At 39.9% G+C, this 26,024-nt stretch overlaps 3 protein-coding genes and 1 long non-coding RNA gene across 7 annotated transcripts in view; 2 read left to right on the forward strand and 2 right to left on the reverse strand.

Moving 5' to 3' along the window:
• Positions 1-6,871, forward strand: part of LOC148339740 (acid-sensing ion channel 1-like) — a 31,072-nt gene extending 24,201 nt beyond the window's left edge. The window contains exons 3-10 of the mRNA XM_088290373.1: positions 1,477-1,627; positions 1,697-1,824; positions 2,166-2,316; positions 2,642-2,698; positions 2,825-2,978; positions 3,311-3,402; positions 3,511-3,590; positions 5,149-6,871. Coding sequence (XP_088146499.1) covers positions 1,477-1,627; positions 1,697-1,824; positions 2,166-2,316; positions 2,642-2,698; positions 2,825-2,978; positions 3,311-3,402; positions 3,511-3,590; positions 5,149-5,265 — 930 coding nt within the window. The 3' untranslated portion in view covers positions 5,266-6,871. The remainder of the gene's footprint in view (positions 1-1,476; positions 1,628-1,696; positions 1,825-2,165; positions 2,317-2,641; positions 2,699-2,824; positions 2,979-3,310; positions 3,403-3,510; positions 3,591-5,148) is intronic.
• LOC148339741 (uncharacterized) overlaps positions 1-8,868 on the reverse strand; it is a 30,113-nt gene extending 21,245 nt beyond the window's left edge. For both annotated transcript variants that reach the window (XR_015842516.1, XR_015842515.1), the window contains exons 1-2: positions 8,271-8,868; positions 6,936-7,043 (exon numbers count right to left, since the gene is read on the reverse strand). This is a non-coding gene — a long non-coding RNA (uncharacterized LOC148339741). The remainder of the gene's footprint in view (positions 1-6,935; positions 7,044-8,270) is intronic.
• On the forward strand, positions 8,306-13,393 carry LOC148339742 (glycerol-3-phosphate dehydrogenase [NAD(+)], cytoplasmic). The gene is made up of 8 exons (XM_088290375.1): positions 8,306-8,536; positions 10,176-10,353; positions 10,509-10,649; positions 10,771-10,909; positions 11,530-11,642; positions 12,022-12,258; positions 12,339-12,445; positions 12,522-13,393. The coding sequence occupies exons 1-8, from the start codon at positions 8,493-8,495 to the stop codon at positions 12,616-12,618; spliced, it is 1,056 nt and encodes a 351-aa protein (XP_088146501.1). The 5' UTR covers positions 8,306-8,492; the 3' UTR covers positions 12,619-13,393.
• A 197-nt stretch (positions 13,394-13,590) lies between these two features.
• LOC148339743 (glucose-6-phosphate 1-dehydrogenase) lies at positions 13,591-21,929 on the reverse strand. Of its 3 annotated transcripts, none has more exons than XM_088290371.1 (13): positions 21,843-21,929; positions 19,961-20,082; positions 17,503-17,540; positions 17,273-17,381; positions 16,974-17,191; positions 16,629-16,787; positions 15,805-15,930; positions 15,536-15,629; positions 15,276-15,462; positions 14,954-15,177; positions 14,791-14,867; positions 14,557-14,649; positions 13,591-14,475 (listed from the first exon to the last, which is right to left on the reverse strand). In XM_088290371.1, the coding sequence occupies exons 1-13, from the start codon at positions 21,862-21,864 to the stop codon at positions 14,385-14,387; spliced, it is 1,560 nt and encodes a 519-aa protein (XP_088146497.1). In that variant the 5' UTR covers positions 21,865-21,929; the 3' UTR covers positions 13,591-14,384. The 3 variants fall into 3 exon arrangements, with proteins under 3 accessions (XP_088146497.1, XP_088146496.1, XP_088146498.1); XM_088290370.1 differs by having other exon boundaries at positions 14,942-15,177; positions 21,843-21,928; XM_088290372.1 differs by lacking the exon at positions 21,843-21,929 and adding an exon at positions 21,687-21,836 and having other exon boundaries at positions 14,942-15,177.
• Between the last annotated feature and the right edge of the window lie 4,095 nt (positions 21,930-26,024).

Raw genomic sequence — 26,024 nt, forward strand, 5'->3', positions numbered from 1 at the left:
AAAACTGGTTGTGAGGGACAGCTTTATTTATCATAGCCCTGTGGTGGGGTTGTCTGTAGGTTAAGCACTAAATATTGTGGAAAGAGCAGCATAAAAGTAACTGAAGTATAAGAAATTCAAAGTAAAGTGAAGTTCAGCTTAACTATTTAGAATTGCTGATGAATACAATGATCTATCCATGATGTCAATTTTTAACACTTGCGTCATACAGTATGCATGATGTGTAATGCACATGTGCTTTGTGATTTATTCATTCATCTTTAACAACCACTTGGCGGATGCAAGATGTGCAGGTTGAATAATATACAGTACATGTTGGATGCTTTTTCACACATACCATCCCTTGTCACACGACCGACCATTACACAAGATAGACTGATTTGGACTTGATGAAACCCACATCTCACTGTGCGGCTCAGGTTTGCGAGTGTGCGCACGTAGCGAATGTATTTTTGTCAGGATTCGTTCAAGGTCTAAGATGTTTGCCAACAGTTTTAACAGTCGTTTTTTTTTTTCCCATCCATTATCAATACCGCTTCTCCTCACAAGGTTTGCGGGAGGTGTTGGAGCCTATCCCATATCTTCAGACAGCAGGCGGGGTACACCCTGAACTGTTTGCCAGCCAATGGCAGGGCACACACAGAGACAAACAATCATCCGCGCTCACACTCATACCTAGTGGAAATTTAGTGTCCAATCAACCTGCTGTGCCTATTTTGGGAATGAGGGAGGATACCGGAGTGCCCTGAGGAAACCCACGCAGGCACGGGGAGAACGTGGAAACTCCACACAGGAAGGCCGGAGCCGGAATCAAACGATCTCTGCACTGTGAGGCCATCATGCCGCAACAAAATTTTGAACATTCAAAATTTTCTGGCAACTGTTTGCGATATTGAACGAACCATGAAAACATGACATAATTAGCAACATAATTATAATGATTTTGAATGGACAAATTGTGATCTGTCGCTCCCATGACTCCCGCAAAGACATTCCAGGAGAAGAGGAAGCGTGGCCAAATCCCATATTTTAAGTGGGCGATTTTGGAATATTTATTTCCTCACGGATTTCTCCAAAACAAATAAATAAAACAGAAAAAGCAAGCTAACATAATTTTCCTGATAAAAGAATACATAAATTGAGCTTGTTATTGAAAAAATGGACCATCTTGACTGGATGAATCCCAATATAAATCACCAATATTCCTGGCAGGTTAGATTGGTCTCCATGGTAACCTGAGGTTCATTTCAGTTGCCACGAAGTGCACGCAAGGAAAAGAAATGTTAAATCACCAGCCACCAGGTCTCCATAACTTCACTGAGGCATACAAGGTTCATATTCTCTTCTGCACGTTCAGTCACAAATGGAGACAAACACTGACCCCTAGTGGTACTGTTAAGAACAATTTTAACGCTCACCCTACCCAATGTGATGGTTTGCAGGAGAAAAAAAATATCTCCCTTGTCTGCCTTTCAGGTCTTCACTCGCTATGGCAAATGTTACACCTTTAATGCCGGGGGTAATGATCGCCCTCCCCTCATAACCACCAAGGGGGGGATGGGTAACGGACTGGAGCTCATGTTGGACATCCAGCAGGACGAGTACCTGCCAGTCTGGGGTGAAACAGGTGAGTAGAAAAGATTGCAAATTGGCATTGCGGCTGGGTTGTACTGACATTTTCTTCGTCATTTGTCAGATGAGACATCATTTGAAGCCGGAGTCAAAGTGCAGATCCACAGTCAAGATGAACCTTCGTTCATCGATCAGCTCGGCTTCGGAGTGGCTCCTGGATTCCAAACGTTTGTCTCTTGTCAGGAACAGAGGGTAACAACTTTGTCTTCCATCATTGTACTTTTGTATTCTTCTCGTACAATGGCTTCCACCGCAAACTCTTTCAGAGTGTCACTCGCTTGAGTCTCTCCTCTTTCACTGGTCAAAGGCATGCTCTATAATGTTTAAGTCTTGAGATTCACTTGACCAGTCTAAAAACTTCTTGGTCCATATAAAGACAATTATTTTGGCAGTGTCCCTTTGTAGTTATCTTGCCACATGATTGAGAATCTTCTTATCAGTTTGTTTCTTGCTTTCTTAAAGTGAACAAGATGTTGTTTTTTTTTTTTCAAAACTCCTCACATGCTAAAATAAAATATGATGCATTTTTGCAGCTGATATATCTTCCACCACCATGGGGTGACTGCAAGGTGACACCCATGGACTCAGACTTCTTTGATACTTACAGCATCACAGCCTGTCGTATCGACTGTGAAACACGATACCTAGTGGACAACTGCAACTGTCGCATGGTGCATATGCCAGGTAGGAAGTGGGGATAAAAAAAAATAAATCTGGTGCGTGTAAATCACGACAATAGACGGTCTACTTAAACTAATACCACACAAACAATTGTTGTTGTTTTTTTTTTGTTTTTTTAATTGGGTGCGTAACATTTTACAATTCAATGCAAAGTATCTGAAATCCACATACTGGTAAAGAAAAAAAGATCAAGATATATATATATATAGATCTTTGCGCACCTAATCCATGCTGTTAATCAATTTAAAGTAGATTTCCTGTTAAGCTCTTCCAAGACCGAGTGAAAAAGGACTTCACACATTTTTTTGTTCCTGTGTTTTGGTTGCAGGCGATGCACCCTACTGCACCCCAGAGCTGTACAAGGAATGTGCTGATCCCGCTCTTGGTAAGAGAGAGGCTTTGTTAAACTCTGGTCTAGACCGTACACGTTACTGTAATTTGTGTCATGACATGACCTTTTCGACCAGAGGAGTCTAAAATCTTTTTATGTTATTTTTTTTTTCCCTTCCAGATTTCTTGGTGCAGAGGGATAATGATTTCTGTGTGTGTGAAACACCATGCAACATGACCAGATACAGTAAAGAACTGTCCTTTGTAAAAATCCCCAGCAAGGCTTCTGCTAAATATCTTGCAAAGAAATATAACAAATCTGAGCAGTACATTAAGTAAGTACCAATACTGAATAATTAGTTTGTCTTATTTGAAAACTGCATGATTGCGGTCATCTTGATTAAAGGGGACATACAGGGAGCACTGACTTTTGAAATGTTCTTATTCAAACAAGACGGCTATCTGGATTGCCTGGTTGTGAAATTCAATAACATTCTTATTTCAGAGTGACTAGAAAAGTTAGCTGACGCATGTGCTAGAATTCATGATCCTTGGGTATTTTGAGGAACACAGCTGTGTTATTCAGATACATCAGAATTGCTTTTTCGTTTTTTGAAAAATGACAATGTTTGCTTTAAATTATATTTATGAACTCTGCAATCTGCAGGGAGAACCTTCTGGTTTTGGACATCTTTTTTGAGGCTCTCAACTATGAAACTATTGAACAGAAAAAAGCTTACGAAGTGGCTGGACTATTAGGTACAGTATTATGTCAATTATCTATAACTGTATTAAGTAATTTTTTTTTTACGTTTTGGTGATCATTTTAACTTAATTATCATGCATGCCTTGATTTGAATATTCCAGGTGATATTGGTGGTCAAATGGGACTTTTCATTGGCGCAAGCATACTCACCATTCTGGAGATATTTGACTACCTTTATGAGGTGAATCATCATTGAAGAAGAACAGTGGATATAAAACGTTCACACACCCCCTGTTCAAATACCGGCTCCAACATAGAGTATTTCAAAACTGCTTCAACCATTATTTCAAACTACTAGAAATTCAAAAACTAAAATATTTTTGAAAGGGAAGTAAAAATAAACACCTGAGATAATACGGTCGCAAGTGTGCACACCTTGTAACGGGTGCTGTGACAGTTGAGTTTTAATCGAGCACTTTCAGACTCGTCCTAAATGTGATTCAGCACACAACTGCCACCATTTAAGGGGCCTGTGTAACCCCAAATAAAGTTTAGCAGTTGTAGTATGATTTAGTATGCTGGCATTTTTGTTGTTCTATCTTACAGCAAGCAGCCATGGCCCGCAAAAAGGTTTAACAGCATTGGAAGGATCTCATTGTTATGTTTATAGTATCCATTGAGAGTAGGCATGGGCCCGTGTTAGATTCTGAATGATTCTGTAAAACCCGAACAAAAATATTGTGTTATGCCGGTATTAAAAATACGGCGCTTAACATGTATTTTTCTTTTATATATTTTGGTAAATTAAAAAAAGGCTTTTTTCTCCCCATTGAACACGATCCATTTTATGTTTAAACAATCATATTTGGTACATTAAGAAATGTGTACCACATTTAAAATGAATAAATAAATATTAACAGTCTTCTTGTGTATTAATTCTTAGTAAGTCACAGTGTCCCGTCACTGGTGAGCAATTTTTAGAACTGGCAGGCTATTCATGTTGTCCTTGTGAGCTCTCTGTCATCTCCCACTCTCCTCCACCCTGTAACTGCTCACCCTTCCCCTCTCTGCTCAGCACAGCTGGCCTCTTATCATTAACTTCAAATGAGCGGCTCGTTAACTAACCTCTGCAAGCAAGTCAAGTCAATTTTATTTGTATAGCCCTTAATCACAGACAGTCTCAAAGGGCTTTACATAGCCACAATCGACATCCCCGATCTTAACCCCCAGGAGGGCAAGGAAAAACTCACAAAACCTCATTAGGGGAAAAGTGAGAAACCTTGAGAAGGGACCACAGATGGGGGAATCCCCCTTCCAGGATGACCAGGCTGCAATGGATGCCAACTGGGCAACATTTGACACATACAATGATGCTATGCAAAGCAGCCAATTATATTGTAGCTGAGTTCCAAATACCATGGGAAAAAAAAAGCTCAAGAAATGTTCATGACCGGTAACGGACAGTCTTAGCGGTTATTGAAACCTTGACTTTTTAAAAGCACTCTAAACCGCAAACTTGATGTCCTGCCAAAATTGATGAAAATATGAGAGGCCTCATCCCTGTTTAAGGGAGGGTGTGCACACTTTTACAACCGCTTGAAAGAAGTGAATTTATTTTTCCAATCGAATACTACAAGCTATAGGTCACATAAATGGTGAAAATAGTATTTAAATTATTTGGGGTTCAGATTTCTAAGTCACACAAAAACAGCATTTCAAAGGGGGTGTGTAGACTTTTTATATCCATGAAAGTAACATTAATCGCGGTTGCTTTGACTGTTCTGTTTCTATCTTCTCAGGTGATAAAGTACAAGCTGTGTGGATGCTCTGATAAAAAGCACAAACACAACAACACCGATCAGGGTACTGTGCTGAGCCTTGATGATGTCAAGTGTCACGTCAGTAAGTTTCATTAAGTGTCCAGAGTCTCAGAGAGCCTCCATGGACTTCGTTCAGTGCCCTAAGACAACAGGCAAAGTATCTCAACCTTGCCTGAACTTTGGGGCAGAAGCAAAGAAAAAAAGAAAAGGACGCTCTCAGATGGCAAAACTGCAGTGATGAGCAAGACCAACTTTGACGAGCCGTATGGCAATTGCTCACATAGCTCAGCATCATAAATCATAGACATGAACAAAACTGAAGTTGCAGCGAGTTGGGTTTATCAGCTTTCAAAGATTTTGTTTTGTTGTTAATGTGAAATAATGAATATCAATGATTTTTAAGTCATTTACACTTGATGACTTGCATGTAACATGTATCCACTTTTCAACGACTTCACATTTTGGATGCTTATGCCATCCAAGACCGTATTTGGACAGTCTTTCCCTGTAGATCTCCTGAAAACATTTTGACATTATACAGTATTCTTACAGTATTCTACCTCATTGGGCAGGATGACTGCAAGTGCAAGTGACTAAGCTGAGCAAAAAAAATAAATAAAAGGCAACTTTTTAAGTCCTGTATTGAAAATGCTAAGAATGGGCCAGAAGAAAATCCAACATTGCCACCATTGGCATTTGTAGAGACGCAGTTATAGACATTCATCGGGATACTTCAGAGTGGAAGATGCTCTTATGCCGTTATTGAAAACTGTGATTTACACTCAGTAGGAGTTCCAAAATATATGTGGTAAAAAAGAAAACACACTGGTCACACAACATCCCGTCTTGAATTTCCCTACGCTGTTTAAAATAACCAACAACTTGGTTGTCTTACTTTTTGAGAACAGAAGTGTTTACATGACAACAAATAACTGAATGTCTCATCATCTAGGGCTCGAGTCGCATGTAGCACTGTGCAGCAGTTTCAAATATGAACTGATAACCTGCAGATGAGGTTGTATACTGATAGCGTCTATGTATGTTTACGTTGCTCAACGCTAGTGCCAAAGGCTGACACTGATATCGGATGAGTCCAGCAGTGCCTGCTTGATAGTTTGTCTCTTGCAACCTATTATTTATATTGTATAGTTTCAGTCATTCCCATTGAGCTCAATGTGATGGTCTGACAATGATGCATACCATCAGCTGACATCAGAACAAAAAATATATATAGAAATGTAAATACTGCGGTTATTATGGATAATAACAGCATAATATTAGCATAGTCGAAATTGTATACTACTGTACTAGGTTTGCTATGCGTCTGTTTTCTGTACGATGGCTTTGATAAACTATATGAATATTAAGCTTTACTTTTTAGTTTTGTGGCTTTGGTCAGAGCTTCTTATATTGTAGCAAGTAATTACAGACATGGTTTTGCAGTGTGTACTGCATGGAATCTTTCACATGGTTGCTGTCCAAAGAAAGGCATGGATTTCCAAATTATGGCTTTTTTTTTTTTTATCCGACACATTGTTTGCTTTTCTGACTACAAATATTGTACATAACTCATACATCTTGGGGATACGTGCTTTTATTGGACAGGGTCAGTTTCTTTTTTGTTATTAGGCTTTTTCTTTTGTTCTTATGATGACATTCAAGTGATATATATGAATTATGGAATTGAAGTAATTGTTTCATTAAAGTTCAAGGTCTAATATTACTTTTTATTAGACCCTATGTGTTCTGTGTGCTTATTTACTTACAAATTTTGGTTGCACTTCCTGCTTGTCTTGCTTCCTTCCTCCTCTGAAAATTCTGAGAGAGGTTCCAGAGAGAGTGTTTGGTTTTTCGACATTGAATAGAAGTCTCTTCTGTAGAAAATTGTTTACATTAACTCAGAGCTCAAGGTAATTTCTGCCGTACTTCAAATAGCACACCATCATGAGAACGAGTAGTCTGCCATACAAATTCAATCACTGTATACATATAAAAATGAACATAGATTATTTTTATCACTCTCAAATTTCTTCCATGTTGAGTTTAAGTGAGATTCAAATGTCATTCTTCTAAACTACGTGCCAGATTTATTTTTAAACCCCACAGAACACCAGACTGCTGAATCAGTACTTAACAGTTCCTCCTTCAAGTCTTAAACAACAAGGTCCTCTTATCCGAGTCCTGCAACACTGAAGTTTGGGTGGTACATCTTGTGACTTTTAATGTGTTGGTTAAATTTAAGGTTAAGTGAGACCAAAGAGACAAAAACGAATGCACCCTTGTTTTTTTTTTTAAGGAATTCAGGTTTGCATGATAACAATAATAACACTAATACCATATATATATAATACGATATTTAATTGTAACAATAATTATAAAATATTTATCACACATTTGAATTGATTGAACATATAGTGTGGAGTGATCTAGCAACATATACATGTGTTAAAGAACGGATATTTTTAATAGATTGAGATAAATATTTATGTGAAAGGTTATTGCTTTCAAGAATATTGTTTTCATCACTAGTTCAGAACCAATTTCATGAGCCATCCGAAGTGAAAAGTGTAGAGGGAAGATAAGTAGAGATGAGGCCTCTCGCTTATCTGTTATATTTTAGTTTAATGTTTGACTGAGTAAGCCTTACTCAGTAAGGCATTATTGCATTTTCAACACATAAATTTTTTTGTAATCTACAAAAATCTACACACAGAAAAACAAGTTCACGTCTTCAACGGCTCCTTAACAACAAACGTGCAGCTGACACACGATTTGCCTTTGCAAGTTTGCCGGCCATATGAATAGCGTGGAGGGCCGGATCTGGCCCCCGGGCTTTGACACCAGTTTGACACCTGTGACATAGAGCCGATTTAAAAAGGAAAATGGTATAAAAATAAGAAAACACATTTTCAGAGACGTATCGAACAGGTATATTGTTTATGTTTGGCCACTCATAAAACCTTGTTTCATAATTCTAATTCTGACCGAGTGAGTGATAAGAAAATCACAACTTCGGGTAACTTTTCTACCCGAATACGACAAGTGAGCAGAGGTGGGAGGGAGACGTTCCTATTTGCATGAGTTACTTTGAGCCCACGAACCTCATGTCGGCTTGATGAATGAGTGACAAAGAAGGGTTGGATCGTCGACTTGCAATGGGCGGGCCAGAGTCTCCCCTCATGCGGGCCAATAACACGAAGGGCTCGGCGTCCACAATCCACATCGGCACATTTGGCAGGCAGGCAGGCAGGCTCGTTGGCAGCTGCTTGAGCATTGCATAACCTCACGAAGAGTTTACTCACTCATCGATTTGCCTTTTTGCCATGGCAGCCGCGAAGAAAGTCTGCATCATCGGATCTGGAAATTGGCAAGTAGTAGCAGCGATGCTACGACGTGTGCAGAGCGAGTGAGGAGGGGTGTTGGATCGGGCTGACTTTAAAAACGCGTGGCCATCTCCCTTCTGTTCTTCGGTGCTACTTGTGCTAGCCAAATTAGCATCACCGGCCAACAACTAGCTAAGCAGCTGCTTTTTTGCTTCGCTGAGGTTTCAGTGGTACTTCACGGAACAAAAGGACCCTGTCGTCTTAAAAAGAAATAGTGCGCGGTCTGAACGGTTGTCATTCACTTTTGGTAATTTAACATGCTGCCTTTTTGAATTTGTGTGCGTACTGTTTCGGCACCTGACGGGATCTTGCTTCATGACGTCACACGCCAGGGTCCGTTAATTCAGTACACATTTGTACAGTATAAAATTCAGTATAAATGTCACAAATTACCTACACGAACTTTTAATTAATATTCAAATATGCAATTGAGGCGTAATTTTTCATTGTGTTTTTATTCAGGTTTATGACTCGGGCGATCACTTTTTAAAATGACAGTAACGATAGACAGTTAATCATTTTTTGCGTTTCCTTTCGTGGATTTAATTGAAAACCCATTACAACTGGTAGTTTATCCCTTGACTCACAGTATTTCCCACACAATATTCTACGTAATGAATGACCCCTGTTTATGGCGTTTATTACAGCGCAGTAGTAACCAACATCGTGTTTGCGGGCCACCAAGGATCACATAAGTAGTCTTCGGGCCTGTTCTAAAAATAGCTCACCAGTGGGGGAACGTTGCAATTTCCAAGGATCTTTGCTGGTTAAAAGCAAAATTTTAATCAGAGATTATTTGTATTTATGCATCCCTAAACGTGGTTTTGATGCTGAGTTTTAAAATGTCCTCATCACATCAGCTGTTTGAGATATTTTGATGTTTTGTTTTTAAGTTTGACCTATAAAAACTTGCGCATAACCAACTGCTGCCGAACCCAGCCATTGTAATTTCATAGTTTATATTATATTATTTAGAAAACCTAAAATGCTGGAGAAAAAATAGGACAGAAATCAGAATCGGTGCGAAAAACAAATTAGGAAATTTCACTTGCATACCTGATTTAAAAATAAAAAAGTAAACATTTGTTGACCAATGTGATCTATGTGAAAAATAATTATCATGATCAGTGTCTACGGTGAACAGCCACAACATAGATTAGACTATATAAAAAATTTAAAAAAATTAAATCACACTTAAACTTATTAAATACTTTTTGTAAGTACTCCTTAGCCTCTAATGTGGTACTATGCTGTGGTACTACACTGAAGCCACACAAAATTTAGACTTGCCTGGGTAGTCCGCTGAAGAAAGTCACAGAATCGATGAAAATCTGCAATGTGCAAACAATGCACTACAATAAAGAATAAAGTGGGTAACACTGTATCTGTATGCACTGATTCTAAAACAAACTGAGTAATGATTGCTACGATGTATAATTCTGTATACGTGATTATATGACACAACATGGAGTGTGTCAGAACCATTAAAATGATAATAAAAATAATGGTCGTTTCAACACAATTTACCAAGTGCCATCCCATCCTTCATAACTGTATTTGAATGTGACTGTAAAATATCTTTAGGTCCAGTCAAAAACTAACTCTACATTATGAACAACACAGGGGCTCTGCCATTGCCAAGATAGTGGGTGCCAATGCCGCTCGGAATTCCAAATTTGACAACACGGTAAAAATGTGGGTGTTTGAGGAGTTGGTGAATGGGCGCAAACTGACTGAAATTATCAACACGGACCATGAGAATGTCAAGTATCTTCCTGGACACAAGCTACCAGCAAATGTGGTAAGAACTTGTTGGTTTCTTATCATTTACCAAACATTTTGCTTCCTATGGATGTGATTTCTATTTGTCCTTTAATGTTAAGTAAGCTCTTATCAGGATTTGTATTTGTCCACATGGATAATTATAGCACATCACGATGACATCTTTCTCCTCAGCTGGCAGTTGCAGACCTGGTGGAGGCATCCGGTGATGCAGACATTCTGGTGTTTGTCATCCCGCACCAGTTTATTGGGAAAGCCTGCGACGCCATGAAGGGCAAGATAAAGAGTGATGCACTGGGCATATCTCTAATCAAGGTTTGACTTTGCAGTGTTATAGGTTCATCTGAAGACTACTTCTCAGTTGATGTTATGCTCTTAGAGGGCCACAATATGAATACACTAACATTTGTACATGGTTACTTTTTTTTTTTTGTAGGGAGTTGACGAGGGGCCCGATGGACTTAAACTGATCTCGGATGTGATCCAGGAGAAGCTCGGCATTGCAATGAGTGTGTTGATGGGGGCCAACATTGCCAACGAAGTAGCTGATGAAAAATTTTGCGAGACGACCATCGGTTAGTCTTAATTTATTGCGTTGAATTTAATGCACTACAGATGTTTTGACGTTGTTTGAATCAGAATTTAGAGGTATTTTCATGACAAATCAGATAGCATGCAGATGTTTTTTTTTGTATGCTTGCTTTGTCTGTTGCCAGGATAACAAGAGTCTAGATGTCAATTGTTTAGAATTGATGTCAATTTGGAATGTCTTTGAGAGTCGATGTCTTTTAGAAAGGAAACAAAGTCCGGATGTAACGGCCTCAGGCTGCAATTTGACAGTAGCCATTAATGCTGTTTCAAGAGAAACAAAACGGAGAGTTCAGTTTAACATTAAAAGTAACATGAAGTGTTCTAAATTGAGTTTTTTGCCTTTTAAGCACCGGATGTTGTTATATGTGTCTATTCTATTTTCTTGTTTAAATGACAGGGTGGGTTGGTTTGCCTTCACATCCTGCAGTAACATTTTACTCAGCCTGCTTCTGTGTTTTAAGATGCAGAGTGGAAACATTAATCCTGTTGACAAAGTTGTTTAAAGAGTCCGGGGGGGGGGGGGGGGGAAGTGCAGCAAAGACATTGTCATGCATTGTTTACAACAACAACAAAAATGAACAAGTGGCTGGGTTCTCATCTTCAGGATGCAAGAACGAAAAGCACGGGGCTCTTCTGAAGGAACTCATGCAGACCAGCAACTTCCGCGTGACTGTCGTGCCGGAGCATGATGTGGTGGAAATCTGTGGAGCTTTAAAGGTCAGCTTTCTGCACAAAATCACTGCTGGCAAGACTAAAACCACCCAAAAAATAAGATTTTACCTTGTATTCATTGAGAATGTGGGGTAATATTTACAATACATGCAACATTATAGGACTAAATAAAGGCTGTCACAGAAAATTGTAATGCTTGTTTATATCAATTTTGAGGGCCAGTGACTGTGATGCCTAAATATACCCATAATACTAGTAGATATTCAAAGTCATTCCTTTGGTCCTGCAGACTGTTTGCTTCATCCGCCTGTGAATTCATTAGATAGTTTTGGAATATTGTGCAATATTGATGAAGTACTGGTAAGTCAAATTTCATTGTAATGAAAGCTTCATGACACTTTTTTTCCCCCTCCATGTCCTGTAGAACATTGTTGCCGTTGGGGCAGGTTTCTGTGACGGTCTGGGTTTTGGGGACAACACAAAAGCGGCAGTAATCCGGTTGGGTCTGATGGAGATGATCGCATTTGCCCGCATTTTCTGCACTGCCGGGCCCGTGTCCTCCGCAACTTTTTTGGAAAGCTGTGGCGTCGCGGATCTCATCACCACATGCTACGGCGGCCGCAACCGCAAGGTTGCCGAGGCTTTTGCAAAGACGGGAAAGGTCAGTGGGAGGAACATGCCTTAAGTGTGTTAACCTCTCAGAATTTTTAATAAGATTGTCATGTTCTCTCTCTTGGTCAGTCCATCGAGGAGCTGGAGAAAGAGATGTTGAACGGTCAGAAACTGCAAGGACCAGCGACGGCAGCTGAGGTCTACCTCATCCTCAAGCACAAAAACTTGGTTGACAAGTAAGCCAAGCATCAAACACACAGCCCAACTTAGGGCTTAATTGTTACACTCACTGCAAACTGTTCCCTCCACCAGGTTCCCACTATTCAATGCTGTCTATCAGATCTGCTACCAGGGCCATCCAGTCACAGAATTTATCAGCTGCTTGCAAAACCATCCAGAGCACATGTAAAACACTAACAAACTGACCAAGTGCCTTCTACATGGAGAACGTTACCACGTCATCTGTTACTCATCCAAAACGTGAGGTGGCCAGTCACTCTGCAGCTGTGACGCAATACAGTGGCACTCGTGATCACTCCATGGAGACTCTGCGTTCACTTGTCAACCACTTTGCCCTTAATCATAGGTTAAAGTGCTTTTTCATTTCATGAAATCATGCTGATGCTTGAAAGATTTGTTCGTTTGTTTCCTGATGTTTTTGTCTTGCTTGTGGCTTGATGCCTGAGGAGAAATCCATGTTTCCTGATTGTCATACTTGACTTCCACCACTAAGAGGCTGTCAGTGACTGTCCTTCACATCTGAACATTGAATAATGTTTAGGGGGCATCACAGCATGCATTCAAATTTGAAAGTCCAGCAGCTATGGGCAAGATCCAACAAAATAGTCGGAGGTGAGGGCTAATAATGATGCCGTCCAGTGGCCACATGCCCATTACCAGAAGTTATTTAATCATAACGTAACCGTGCTTCATGTCTTAGTAGCTTTTATCGTCCGCAAATCATTTCCTGTCTTGTACTTTGTATTATTATGCAAAGCAACTGTTTTTACTAAACGCAAGTGCCTTAGAATTCACAGTTGCTACAGTAAGTCTTGGCTAGTGCACCAGTTTGTGCAAACCAAATACTTTCTTGTGAAATGTCTGTCCATTTGTTAACATGACTGCCTAAGAGCTTGTGTTTTTAAATGTTTGTCAACATTTGTCAGAATAAATTTCTATCTTGATGTTTGTGGAATAATATTTAACCCAAATGACAACTACTTACAGCACCAAATTAGGAAATCTGCTCACTTCACCTTAAAAAGGAAATCATTCTGGAATTGTTTAGGGCAAAAATAGATAAAGCTGCTTGGAAAATACCGCTGTAAGTTTACAATATTTATTCATACCTTAAATAAATCAACTTCTACCATGAAACGTGTTCATAAAGAAGCAAAAGTAGTTTATTACATGATATTAAAGTAGTATTGCCAGCATTACATGACAGAGGAAAGCAGCGCACAGTTGGTACATTCCAAAGTGTGTCATGATGTGTAGACCTGCTTCATGTTGCTACATCTAAAGTATGGAATGAACTTCAGTAAGTGTGAACATTTAAGCCAGGGCTGTCCATGTTCAGTCCTCAACTCCCTCTATCCAGCATGTTTTAAATGTCACCCCCAACACACCTGGTTCAAATGATCAGCAGGAAACTCGATAATGATCCTGATCGTTTGGACAATCTAAAACAGGTTGGATACGGGGTGTCGGGGACTGGACTTGGGCACCCCTTATGTAAACAAAAGGGAATGCAATCAGAGGGAGGCTACTTTCGAGTGCTTGCCCTTGAGCACACTTAAGACTATTCCAATATCAATGCTGCAAAGAAACTATCAGCATTCTCCTTTGTGTCTATTGTGTGTATATATATATATATATATATATATATATATATATATATTTAATAAATATTTGGCTTTAATTAGTTTTGTTCCCAAATGAAGATACCCGTTCTCCACAACCAACCAAATAGTGGGATAAAGTCATGATGCCAGCCTTATTAAATTTCTCACGCTTTTGAACGTCTGATAAAGCGGCTCAGAGAAATAGCCTATTTACCTGAGACAATAACTGGAGCCACAGTGGAAACGCGTCACTCAAAGCGTATTCGGAAACGGCGTGACTCACCAAAAAAACTATTCTACCTACCTAACTCCTCCCTAAACACAGCAGAGCTCAAAGTTTGTTGGGGTTCACCCATACGTAAGTGCCTTCGTAGCGGAATCCAGCTCTCTTCACAAGGTCATCTGCTTCTGTTGGGCCCCGGCTAGAAAAAGAGGGGTGGAGACTGTCAAAATGTGTTCGGGACGTTTACTCCCAATTGGAGAAATAAAACACTGTCACTAACCTTCCATATTTGTAAGGAATAGGTTTTGGCCTTTCTTTGTCTATTTGGTGAAGCAGCGGAGTGAAAATCCTCCAGGCTTCCTTTAATTCATCACTGTTGAGGAATTTTAATCATTCATCATTTGTACTATTTTAAAAAAAAACCTACACAAGATGCCTCAATGGCGACACCCTTTGGTAAACACTGGTAATCCCATCCAACAACAATATTCAAATGATGACGTTGACTACAGACCTGCGTACAAAGTGCATCTGACTCCCACAGAAGACATCCAGAATAAGACGTTCATAAGCATCCGGCAGCTTCACATCCTACAAAAAAAAAAAAAAATGATTAAAATGCATGCTAGCCTTTCATCAGCAGTGACAAACTCGGTAGCGCCTGCCTTATATCTGCTCTTATAGGTGAGGTCCAGCTCCGTCTCCTCGGGGCTGAAGTACACGCCAGGTTTCTTGCTCATCATCTTGGCGTAGACGGCTTCGTTGGGTTGCACACGGACCACCAGCTCATTGCGGCGACACTGATTTCCAAAAATGTCCCCCGGGACATCTGTGAATTGCAGCCGCACCTCTGCCTTCCTCTCATTCAGAGCTTTACCGCAGCGAAGGATGAAAGGAACGCCTGAGGAAGAAGCATGTGTTCCAACGTAGATCAGAATAACTGCGGGCAATGGATTTGGTGTCGTGAAGGTTTTCGGAAGCGCAGCATAACAACTTTACCATCCCAACGCTCATTGTGCACGTAGATCACTGCTGTGGCGAAGGTGGCCTGAGTCGATCCTTTAGGAACTGTGGCATCATCCAGATAACCCAATTTGGCATCTCCTTCCCCATTTGGGTCACCCACGTACTGACCCAGCACCACATCTGACATTAAAATTGGATTGATGCATTTCAGCACTTTGACCTTCAGGAAGAAAACACGTCAAAAGAATAAATCAGGAAATTGCATTTTGTAGAAATAAGAATCAGCACTGTACCTTTTCGTCCCTGACGTCGTCAGAGCTGGTGGAGGCTGGTTTCTCCATGGCAACCAAAGACAGCAACTGGAGCAAGTGGTTCTGCATGACATCTCTAATCAGGACGAAGAAGAGGAGATCACAGAAAGTAAGCTGCGGCGCCTAACATGTAGCACGTGATCAAGCTGATAATTATGAGAGCTGATCATGTGACCAAATAAAATCTTATAATCAGTGAATGGTGAACAGAATTGAACTGCAGCGCAGTTTTTGCCTTTTTGGCCTCTCACCGGATGATTCCAAAATCATCGAAGTAGCCCCCTCTTCCCTGAGTGCCAAAAGGTTCTTTAAATGTGAGGACCACACAGGCCACGCTGTCTCTATTCCAGATTGGGCCGAAGATCCGGTTTCCAAATCTGTAACGACATCACCTTGAGTTTTCTTCGGCGGCGAGACATATAAAAACACAGATGTTCATGACAACAAGCTTCTTTGGTTGAATGACCTCTTTGGGTTTACGTTATGACATTGGCATCGATATCTAAACCATGAGTGTGCGCAAAGACAAGCATTTGAAATTAATTCATTTTTTAAAGAACAGATGCACAGCTAAAGAACCGTTTTACATATTGTGCCTATTGCCTTCAAACGTATTTAATATAGAAATATACTACACCGTTTAGATTCTGAGAGGCATCGATTTCCCAGTTTATTACTGTGGCTCTAGTTTGCAGTGATGTAGAACTGCGTTGCCTCATAAACTTATTTCCGATATTTTGGTTGTCTCAACCAGTTAGATAAGAGAGTCATAAATATTCAAATCAGCTCTCAGCATGCTCGAGTACAGCTCTACCACAGCAAACTTACATTAACGCCACTCTGATAGTGTTAATCGAAAGAGCAAATAGGTACAGCTAAATATTTCATCCAGCTTATTGTATTGGATTGGTGCAAGGGAGCATAACATTTTGGCGCAACTTTCTGTTTACAGTTTTGGATATATCATGGTGATTTTCAAGACTAATCCCAAAAATGTGGGTGACTGTCCTAAATTACAGAATTGGCAAACACACTTAAGAGAATCCCTCTCTGGTATTCTCTATACATTTCTTACCTGAGCACCATGAGGTTCTGCACCATTTCTTTGCCAAGATAGTGATCTATACGATAGATCTGGTCTTCAGTGAAGAGGGAAGAAAGGTGAGCGGACAGCTCTTCAGAGCTCTGAAGGTCACGTCCAAACGGCTTCTCTACAATCACTCTCGTCCAGCCTCTACAAAGAACAGATCGTGCATCATTGCAACTCGTCACGATTCATATTTAAGACAAGACCTGAGCTACTCGTATACTGTTTATGAAGGCAGTCTGGCTACCGCTTTCTTGCGTTTCTTTTCTTAAAATCAAGTCATACACTAGCGCACCGCAAGAGAGAAGGAAAAAAAAAAAAAAGCGCACTGACTTTTCACTCATACAGTGGTGCTTTATGTTCTTGGTAACGTCGTGGTAGACAGTGGGTGGCAGAGCCAGGTAGAAGAGCCGGTTTGCCTCTGATCCTCCGGGCAGAGTGAGGATGTGTTGATTGAGATTGGAAAAGGACTCCTCATCTGTGTATTTTCCACTTATGTATGAGTTTCTGCTGAAGAAGACGGACAACCGATCTGCTTCAGAGTCTGTTACCTATGCCAGGAGATGAGCAAGGTGGAATACCGGTGAATCACAGCAAGGTGACATTGGATTTATTTCCAGGAGCACAACTACCTTAAGGTATGGCATGCAGGAGGTCCTGATAGCGTCAACTGTCAGGTCAGAGCGAGCAAAGCCAAGAAAAAATGTTCTCTCTGGGAGGAGACCGTCTCTGAACAACCACCTGGAAGAGAACGTTCAAACGTTACTCAGAACCTCGAGAAGTACAAGTCGACAGTCGATGACAACACTAATTGCGATATAAATAGAAGTGAAGAATTTTCCAAGCTTACAAGTTGACTTACCACAGAGTTGGGTAGATTTTCTTCTTGGCCAGATCACCCTGCAGGTCAAAACACACAAACATGCAGATTTTAAAATATTGTACAAAACTTGTACAAAAAAAAAAAACTTGTACAAAACAGCTCTTAAACATCCTAGGTGACTCTAGTGAAAACAGGAGACAAAACAAATTCTAGGGACTAAAGAGGAAATTACTGATAATGAGTAAAATAGTAAGCTTCAGAATTTAGAGTCAATTGAAGGTTAACGTTGAAAACAATGAATTCAATTACAAAATAGATGATAAGCAACACATATTATCCAATGTGAGAGCTGCATCAAATCCACAAATGATGCTAATTTTAATTAAATTGTTGCGTTGAAAGGGAGCTGGAACTCTGAAAAGGAACACAGTACAGAAAATGCATGCAATTCTTTTTCGCTTTCTTCTTGCCATTAAATTAGATTCAGCAGCTGCTAATGTAGCAGCATAAATCACTAAATTAATTATAGCATATTAACAGATTTGGAATGACACACTCAAACAAAATTCTGATAACTGATAGTACAACAAAGTAAAACTTTTGCTGACCTTATTAAATGCTCTTATTAGAAAATGCTAACCCTTGTAAAATGGCTAAAGTTCGTTATAATGTAGGGTGCCCTACTATCTTAAATTAAATTATAGTGTATAACAAAAGTGAAAGAGCAGACGCTTGAGTCCTTCCCTTTATCTGCCAGTGTAAGTGCTCTTGAAGGAAAATGCTGACAGCCAATGACATAGCAAAAACACCACACCTCACCCAAGCGCAAACGAAGCAAGAAAAGAAAAACTGTACTGGTAACCCTGAAAGTCAATAATTACATCCATACGTACTGTGTGCGCAACGGCAGAGGGATTGTTTATTTCGCGTGGGGGGAGAGAGACCTAAATTTCATTTCATAATACAGCCACAGCCTCAGTTCATTCAAATTCCTCAGATTCCACTTCTGGCCAGCAGATGGCAGTCTAGTTAGGTTTAAGAATTCTGTGAAACTAGACTCAAGTTCTGTACTCTGAAAGCAGTTCAATGTAGAGTTCAGTGCTTTTTTTGAGTTTGTTGGTCTTTCAAAACAATTCAGCAATCTGTCATGGCAAGGATATAATCCAACTTCCTGTGTTAAAATGGTCAGCTACGCTTTCGTGGGTCTTCAAATTGATGGCAGGCGCTAAAGCAAAGAGGAACCTTGAGGTGATGCTTTTGAAACCTTGGATTACTAGTAAGCAGCCCTTGTTTGTAGAAGCTTGGTGAAATCATTTTCAACATTTCCTCAATCAGATCATGTGCAACTAACTGCAGCATTTTCTAATACTTACAACGTACTTTTTAAAGGATTGGGATGTGTCAAGAGATAATGCAAAATGAGCAGTTTTCAGATGCCTTTGGCACAAATTAAAACTGCATTACTACTTCTGCGGACATATTCCAAATGCTATGTTTCACCAAAATATTCACTAACCTATCTGGAAAAGTGCCGCCTGATTTTATTTTACTAAAAATTATTTGCCTATTTAAAAGAAAAATGTAGATAGTGATTGAACAAATATTGTATCTTTCTGTAGCCAAAACCACTTGGTTTGTACGTTTGTGTTATTGTTGATGTTTTAGCTCACATGTCTGCACAATATCTGCAGCACCCCTATCCAGCCAATCAGAGCTGTGTACATTCTAATTTTAGCTTGATACAAAGCAATTCTCATTCACTGTGTTATAATGATATTATTAAATTGCACTAAAAGTAAAACACTGCTTTTTGCAGGTAAAGGGACAAAGCCTTGCTAGCGGAAAAACTGCAAATAATTGACATCGACCCTGGAAATGTTGAATTACTCATATTTATGGTTTAAACTGTACATTTCACACACACTGAGATCCCAAAACCTTAATATAATCTCAAACTCACCTTTCAGTACTACTCATGAAAAGAAATGTTTTTTCAGATTACTTGACTTTGTAATACTTCAGCTATCAGGCTAAATTAAAATCATTTCCAACATCCAAAGATGTCTCTCAGTTGAAACAAACCACTTCCAAGATCCTTGCTCGACACCAGTTATACTCTCGTCCAATTAGCCTGATCTTTGGCGCCATCTTGTGGCCATTTAAAGTGTTATTTCAGGATAGGTGAAAAAAATTACATGCATGCAAGGGGAATTGCGAATAGTGAGCCGCAAATATGTAGGAATCCACTGTAAATTCACCGTGGCATGAGGTGTTGATATCATTTGAATGACACAGCCAGCAATGAAATAGGAATTAAAGGAAAAATATGCTTCCCTCTAAAGTCAGTCAGCTGCTAGGGTATCTTTTATGATAATCTATTTGGGAAGTTTTTTTTTAGGTGCGAGTCACTTCTGAGTAACGCCCATAAAATCAGGCTCAAATGTTGAATATGCAATGCATTTGTTGAGGGACACAACTGTATCAGTGGAATTCTCACCGAGGCTCCCATGATGATAAATACATGAGTGTCAGATTGTCGGAACTCTTGATCGTTGTGCAGCTCCTTCCTCAGCTCTCCGAACACCTCGGAGCGAGAGAGTGGGATGCTGCTCATTTTCTCTACAAAAAGAAAAAAGGGGGACAAAGGCATGTCATACAGAGAATGGGGGGATGGTTAAAAGCAGTGTTTCGCCACTTGATAAACCAAACATCAAGATTACAAATGGAATTTGATTCCAATTTCTTATCAATTAAAAGACAGTTTACAGAGTCTTGTGTGCTTATTTGTTGCTATTATTGGGTGGGAAGCTCCAAAACTTTCATTGGCTGCAATATCCACTGGTCAGAAGTAAAGAAGAATAAATACTTCATTACTATACTCAAGTAAATTATTCAGGCGTCTGTACTGTACAGAGCATTTCTTTTTCAAACGATGTTTAAGATTTGGTCTCTATATTTCAACAGACACCTCTATTTCTTTACACCTTACTGTGTCTGATGTTTTTTCTTAAACGTCCAAGGGTCAAAACAAAACGAAAATAAAGGCGGAAATGGAAAGAGATAAAGTCAACTATGCTTAAGCATGTTGATTGATTAAGATATCTGTGACTTATAAGGTGGACACAGCAGCGCCATGGGGGAATGCTAACCACAGAACATTAATGACAATGACCGACGCAAAAGATTCGGAGAAGCAAGATATTCCCAATCCGGGGCTTTATAAAATAGCTATTTGACATTTTTGGCTCCAGCAATGGTTTCTTTTTTTTCTTGTGCCTAGTTGTCAAAATGAGAATTACCAGTAACATAATTCTTACTTTTGCATTTCAGATTCTGTACTTTTTTTTTTTTTTTTTTTACACACCTTTCACTCAAGTATAACAGAATGTACTGCTTTCAAACTACTGTCTGGGAAACCCTTTGTGAGTCCTCTCGTCAAAAAATGTTGTATAAAGAACATTAGCTTACTTATTTTACCTACCATTTAGTTACGGAGTGTGAGTACTTGAATCGCCTTTGACAGTACTACCATGCCATAAGAATGCTGACTTTCTGGCAAAGGCTGCATTGTTGAAAATTACTTCCTCGTCCAATTACTCATCACTAACAGTGGAGGTGGAGGAAATTCCCCCAGTTTGAGCAGTACGTAACAAGTTCTAAAGTACTTCCTGGACTACTGCAATTATTATTTTTGGCATCAGCTCGGTCGCTTCGGATCAATTATCAGCGTTTTACAAAAATAACATAAAACAGCGAGAGCACGTGGATTTGGGCTCAACGTACAAAAACCCTCCCAGTCACTACAACTCCCATAAATAGCTCGAGACAAACTATAATGACATTAGTCAAATCCTACACTAAATCCCCTATTAAGCAGGGATCAACCTTTCCGCTGAGTACCTTGATAGATGACCCAGCTCGTCAGTTTAAGAGTCCATCAATCGGTTCTTTGTCATTTCAGCGGCGAAATGCAATGCTAACGCCAAGCAGCACGAAACAATGTTTGTCTGGGCTATTCTGTGATGCATTTTGCAGCGGACTGCAAACTGTAACGACGAAAAATAAAACCGCCGCGTCATCAGTGCTTTGCTTCACGTGCAGTTATGACAACACAAGATGCTTCTTCCAACTCCAAGCTAGCAAACGGCATCAATCTCGACTAAAAAAAAAAGAAAAGAAAAGAAAAAGAAAGCTCATTCAACGGAAACAAAAGTCTTACTTACCAGTCCGTTGTTAAGAACACAAACGCTCCACAACAGAACACACTTTGTGTGCGAATAATACACGCGAAAACACCAGCGAACCCGGACAGCGCGCTACTTCCCTGTTCGAGTGAGAAGGCGGAATTAAGCGATTTTATTGGTTTGCGAGAAACTCACCAGCGCTCGCTCGCGTTCCCATTGCTGCCCGATGGCTTCACGGTCTTGCTGGTGGGCGGGGCCACAGTGGGCGGGACAAGCACACCACGTGCGCGTGCACACACACTATCTTTCCACGCGCATAATGAGAGATGGCAACATAGTTTAGGTAAATGTCATGGCACGCCGTAAATTAAAAATGTCATGAAAAGTATATATATGGGTCATTTCACAGTTGGCGGGCATTTTAGGTGCCAATGTTTTTTGTTTTTGTTGTTTTGTTTTTTTTTTTAAGGGATAGTTTCTTTTAAAATTGATAGTGGTTTGTTTAAAAAAAACAGACAGTTAACCACCATTTTGAATTTGAATCAATAGTGCTCTTTTTATGAGATATGTATTGTTTGTATCACATTCTACTGGGTTTGGACCAACTCGATCACGGATTCTTGGGCACCTGAAAAACAAACTACAATTCAAAAATATTGGCAACTAAATCCTCTAAAATTAACTAATGTCAAACTGTTTGAATGCTGAGTCAATTCTCGAATTACTCTAATTGCAGTAAAGGAGTTGCAAGTAACGGGGTCTCAAATCAATGCAAATGTGAACTTTTCTGCTCAAGATTACATTCTGTGTTAGCTTCTATGCTCACTGGTGGAGAGCAATGCTTGTTGAAGCGTATTTTATTACATGGCAAAATCCACCCATATTTTTTAAATTCATTTCAGGGGGCGGCCATTTTGCCATTGCTGTCGACTGAAAATGACATGACAGTGTTGATGGGCTCAGGCAACGACCAATCACGGTTCACCTGTTTTCTCTTGGTCACGTGACATTTGCATGTTGAGTACCATTGAGTACTTTTGTAATCTGAGTACTGTGTTTAGACAAGTGGGGTCTCATAGAAAATATTGTCAAGAACCTTTTTGACTCCACTTCCCCTTTAAGATGGTTCAGTATTTTTTTTATTGCCAGCCAATAGGATTGCCCTAAAACTACCCAGCAGTTTTTTGCAAGATCTTTGTTAATGATCAATTAATGCTTAAATATACAATGCAAGGTGTGTCAGAAAAATCCCATAGTTTCAGAAAAGACCTCCTCAATGCCCTGAGCATCTGACGTTTCCTGGTGAGAACATCATCGCTTTGCTGGAGAAACCTCCCTACATGCTTCAGTGCAATCCCTTCTCTCTTTCTTCATCAAAAGGAAACATTTTGAAGATGCGGACGGCAACCAGGTGGCAGTGATGACAGAGATGGAGCATCCTTCTCAGAGTGTATTGAGGCTTGACAGACAAGACTGGAAAGGTGTGTTAGACTCCTAGGAAAGGACTTCGAATGGGAGATGACTTAACTTAGTCTTTCAAATGTATGTTTTCTGACACCAGTCCTTAAATTTTCATGACACAACTCGTATGCTAATAAATTTGTTCCGGAGAGTACTGCCGTACCAAACATGGCAGCAAATTGATCCCTTCACAGCGAGCAAGCGCTGATCCCGTGTAAACCCGCCAAACAGTGTACTACTGTTCTACTGAAGACAACCTGAGGCCGGAGCACTGCGAACATGAAAGCAAGGCTTTCTTCCAAATAACCGTGCACTCTATTGCCATATCCAAATGAATTAAATACAGAGATTTTACCAGTGGGTCCTTGTGAATGGCTGGGTCACATTTATTAACAAAAAGGCCTATTTGGAGCCACATATGTGTGGCCCAAAATGAATGTGACGAAAAATCTCTACATGGAATCTTTCACGTCTCGTGGAAGAGCTTAGAAATCAAAGTAGATAATGACTCTTCAAATGGGTCTAAGGTTGTTCCTTTTGGAAACAGCACAAGTCTAACTAGAATGAGGAAGTGAATTTCACAAAGTGTTTCATAATGTACTTAGTTGCCTTAAGGATGGTAGACTGTTGCTACAGCTTGTGTTCTTCCTTCACTGCTTGGAGTGTAACGTACGCTCCAAATACCACTTCTTAGTGGAATATATTACAACGTAAAAAAAATGCAACTTGTTATAATTGTCTGGGAAATCAGTGAGGGAATGAAAGGTATAAAACATCAGCTCACTGGTAGCGTGTGGGAGGTTCTGCAATTTTGTGCTTTCAAGCTGCCTAACCGGTAAAACACGTCAACGATACTACTATTATACTACTGCTCATATTATGAGCATATAAGGTTGCTAAATTAAACCACTAGTTGTTTATCTTTTTTATTTGGGGGGGGGGGTTGATCATATTATTACACTGCCCAATCTCATCGGAATAAACCATAAGAGCTGAATAAAAGTGTCTTTACCACCCAAGATCAAACCTACTATTGTCTGGTAATCAACACGGATGGTCAAAATGAAAATCCCATCTGCAATTTGTTTTACCACAGAAGTAATTGTTGAAAGTGAGTAGAAAATCGTGCCGATTGGCAGTTTTACATGTAGGCCATCGATGTTTGTTTCATGTTGGGCTGTCATTTCTACTTTGATTTCCCCGCAGATGGGTGCAGCTCATTTTCCATGGTTGCTTTCAAACTAAAAGTTTAATTTCAGTTACCAGCCTAAACTCTGCTTCCAGGAATCAACTTTGTCATTTGTTTTTCCAAAATCCCACCATTGTAGTAAAAACCCAAAGAGACATTTTCTAAGATTCTGAATGCAGAACCTTTAGTTCAGGTTTAGTACGTTTTTCTTTTTGTTTTTTTTGCTTGCTGTACCTTGCCCGTGATCTGAATGGTAACATTCACAACAGGAGTTTCGATACATTCCCATGGACATCCACTTCTATGCCTTTCTGTGACTCTTCCAGTATCTCTGTCGCAGCGTTTGCAACCTGCTGATACACTCAGTGTCCACTTCCCTCTGAGCACATCCTCTTCCAAATGTTGCAATGACGAGGGGACTGTTGATCACTTGTTAGGGTCTTTTGGTGTCATGAAGTCAATGTGCATATCATGAGGGACGGTTTCAATAGCAAATTAAATTAATTAAACGAAGAAATTGTGCGAAAAAGTACTGAAATGCTCAAAAGTCCGACATGAGCGTTCTAAAATTTCCAGCGGTTAAAATTTAGTTGGCCTGTAAAGTGAGTTAACTCAACTTCTTCTGGTCAGTGTTTTGAATTATTAAATTAAATAAAGAGTGTGCGGTGTAATGAGAAAAAGGCATGTTTGAGTAACCATAACCAAATCAGGCCCATCTTAAACTGCTGTGATGACAAACAATACCAAAATTATCCTTAGATTTTCCATCACATTTTTGTAGCACATCAGAAATCAGCAAGAGCATAAAAAATGAGCCATTAATCTCTATTTCAATTTTCTTTCCTCAAGGGGGAATTTTATTTTTCTCTTAGTCATAGTCCTCAATTCCTCTTGTCATTCGGCGCGAAACACACCCCTCTCAGCTCCTCCAACTCAGGAAAAATAAAATACAAATAAAACAAAACAAATACGGAAGGTTATTTATCAGGCCTGAGCAAAAATACTGTTTCAGTTGTGTGGGGACAACCTTCTTCTCCTGCTTCCACAAAACACCCCAAGATTGAACAATGAACAGAAGTCCGTGGACAGCCGATAGAAATAAATACATACATTGCACATTATTTTATAAACGCTTGTCTAATATATAAACTCTTTGCTTATATGAGTCACTCCTTTATTGGTCACAGTTCCACTCGTGAGTTGGTGTTCTCCATTATTGTCCTCTGGTGCTTGTGCCACAACTGACCACACACAGCAACAAAGCAGGGACCGAAAGCACAAGGCTGCACGAGCTGGCTTTGGTACAAACTGTTTGTCGCCGTTGAGTGTGGCAAAAAAGTCGAGTCGGGGCTTTCGTTTGTGGCAAAAAAAAAAAAATGGTGAGTGGTGAGCTGTTGCGCGGAGAATATTCTCAACAAGCCCTTATTCTTTTCTCTCCCTCAGCAGTCCAGAACGGGCCAGCAGGCACAGTTCCTGTATAGTGTTATTCTAATAAATGTCTTATATTAACGTAAGGCAATCAAACTCAGCCGTCAGCACAAAGGTCGCTGAAAGACTGGGAAAAATAATACATCAACTGAAGAAATTTATCCTGAAAAAATATGTGCAGCCTTCTACTTCCCCCTCATCCACTCACCACATAGTGGTATAATACCAGGAAATATACGTATGCTCTGTTCTCTGCTGAGATGTGTGGAAAGGAGACATCACTTAAAAGCCTGGCTGAG

The sequence above is a fragment of the Idiotropiscis lumnitzeri genome, chromosome 3, assembly GCF_059441095.1.
Source record: "Idiotropiscis lumnitzeri isolate Australia: NSW breed Sydney's pygmy pipehorse chromosome 3, RoL_Ilum_1.0, whole genome shotgun sequence".
Classification (NCBI taxonomy): Eukaryota; Metazoa; Chordata; class Actinopteri; order Syngnathiformes; family Syngnathidae; genus Idiotropiscis; species Idiotropiscis lumnitzeri.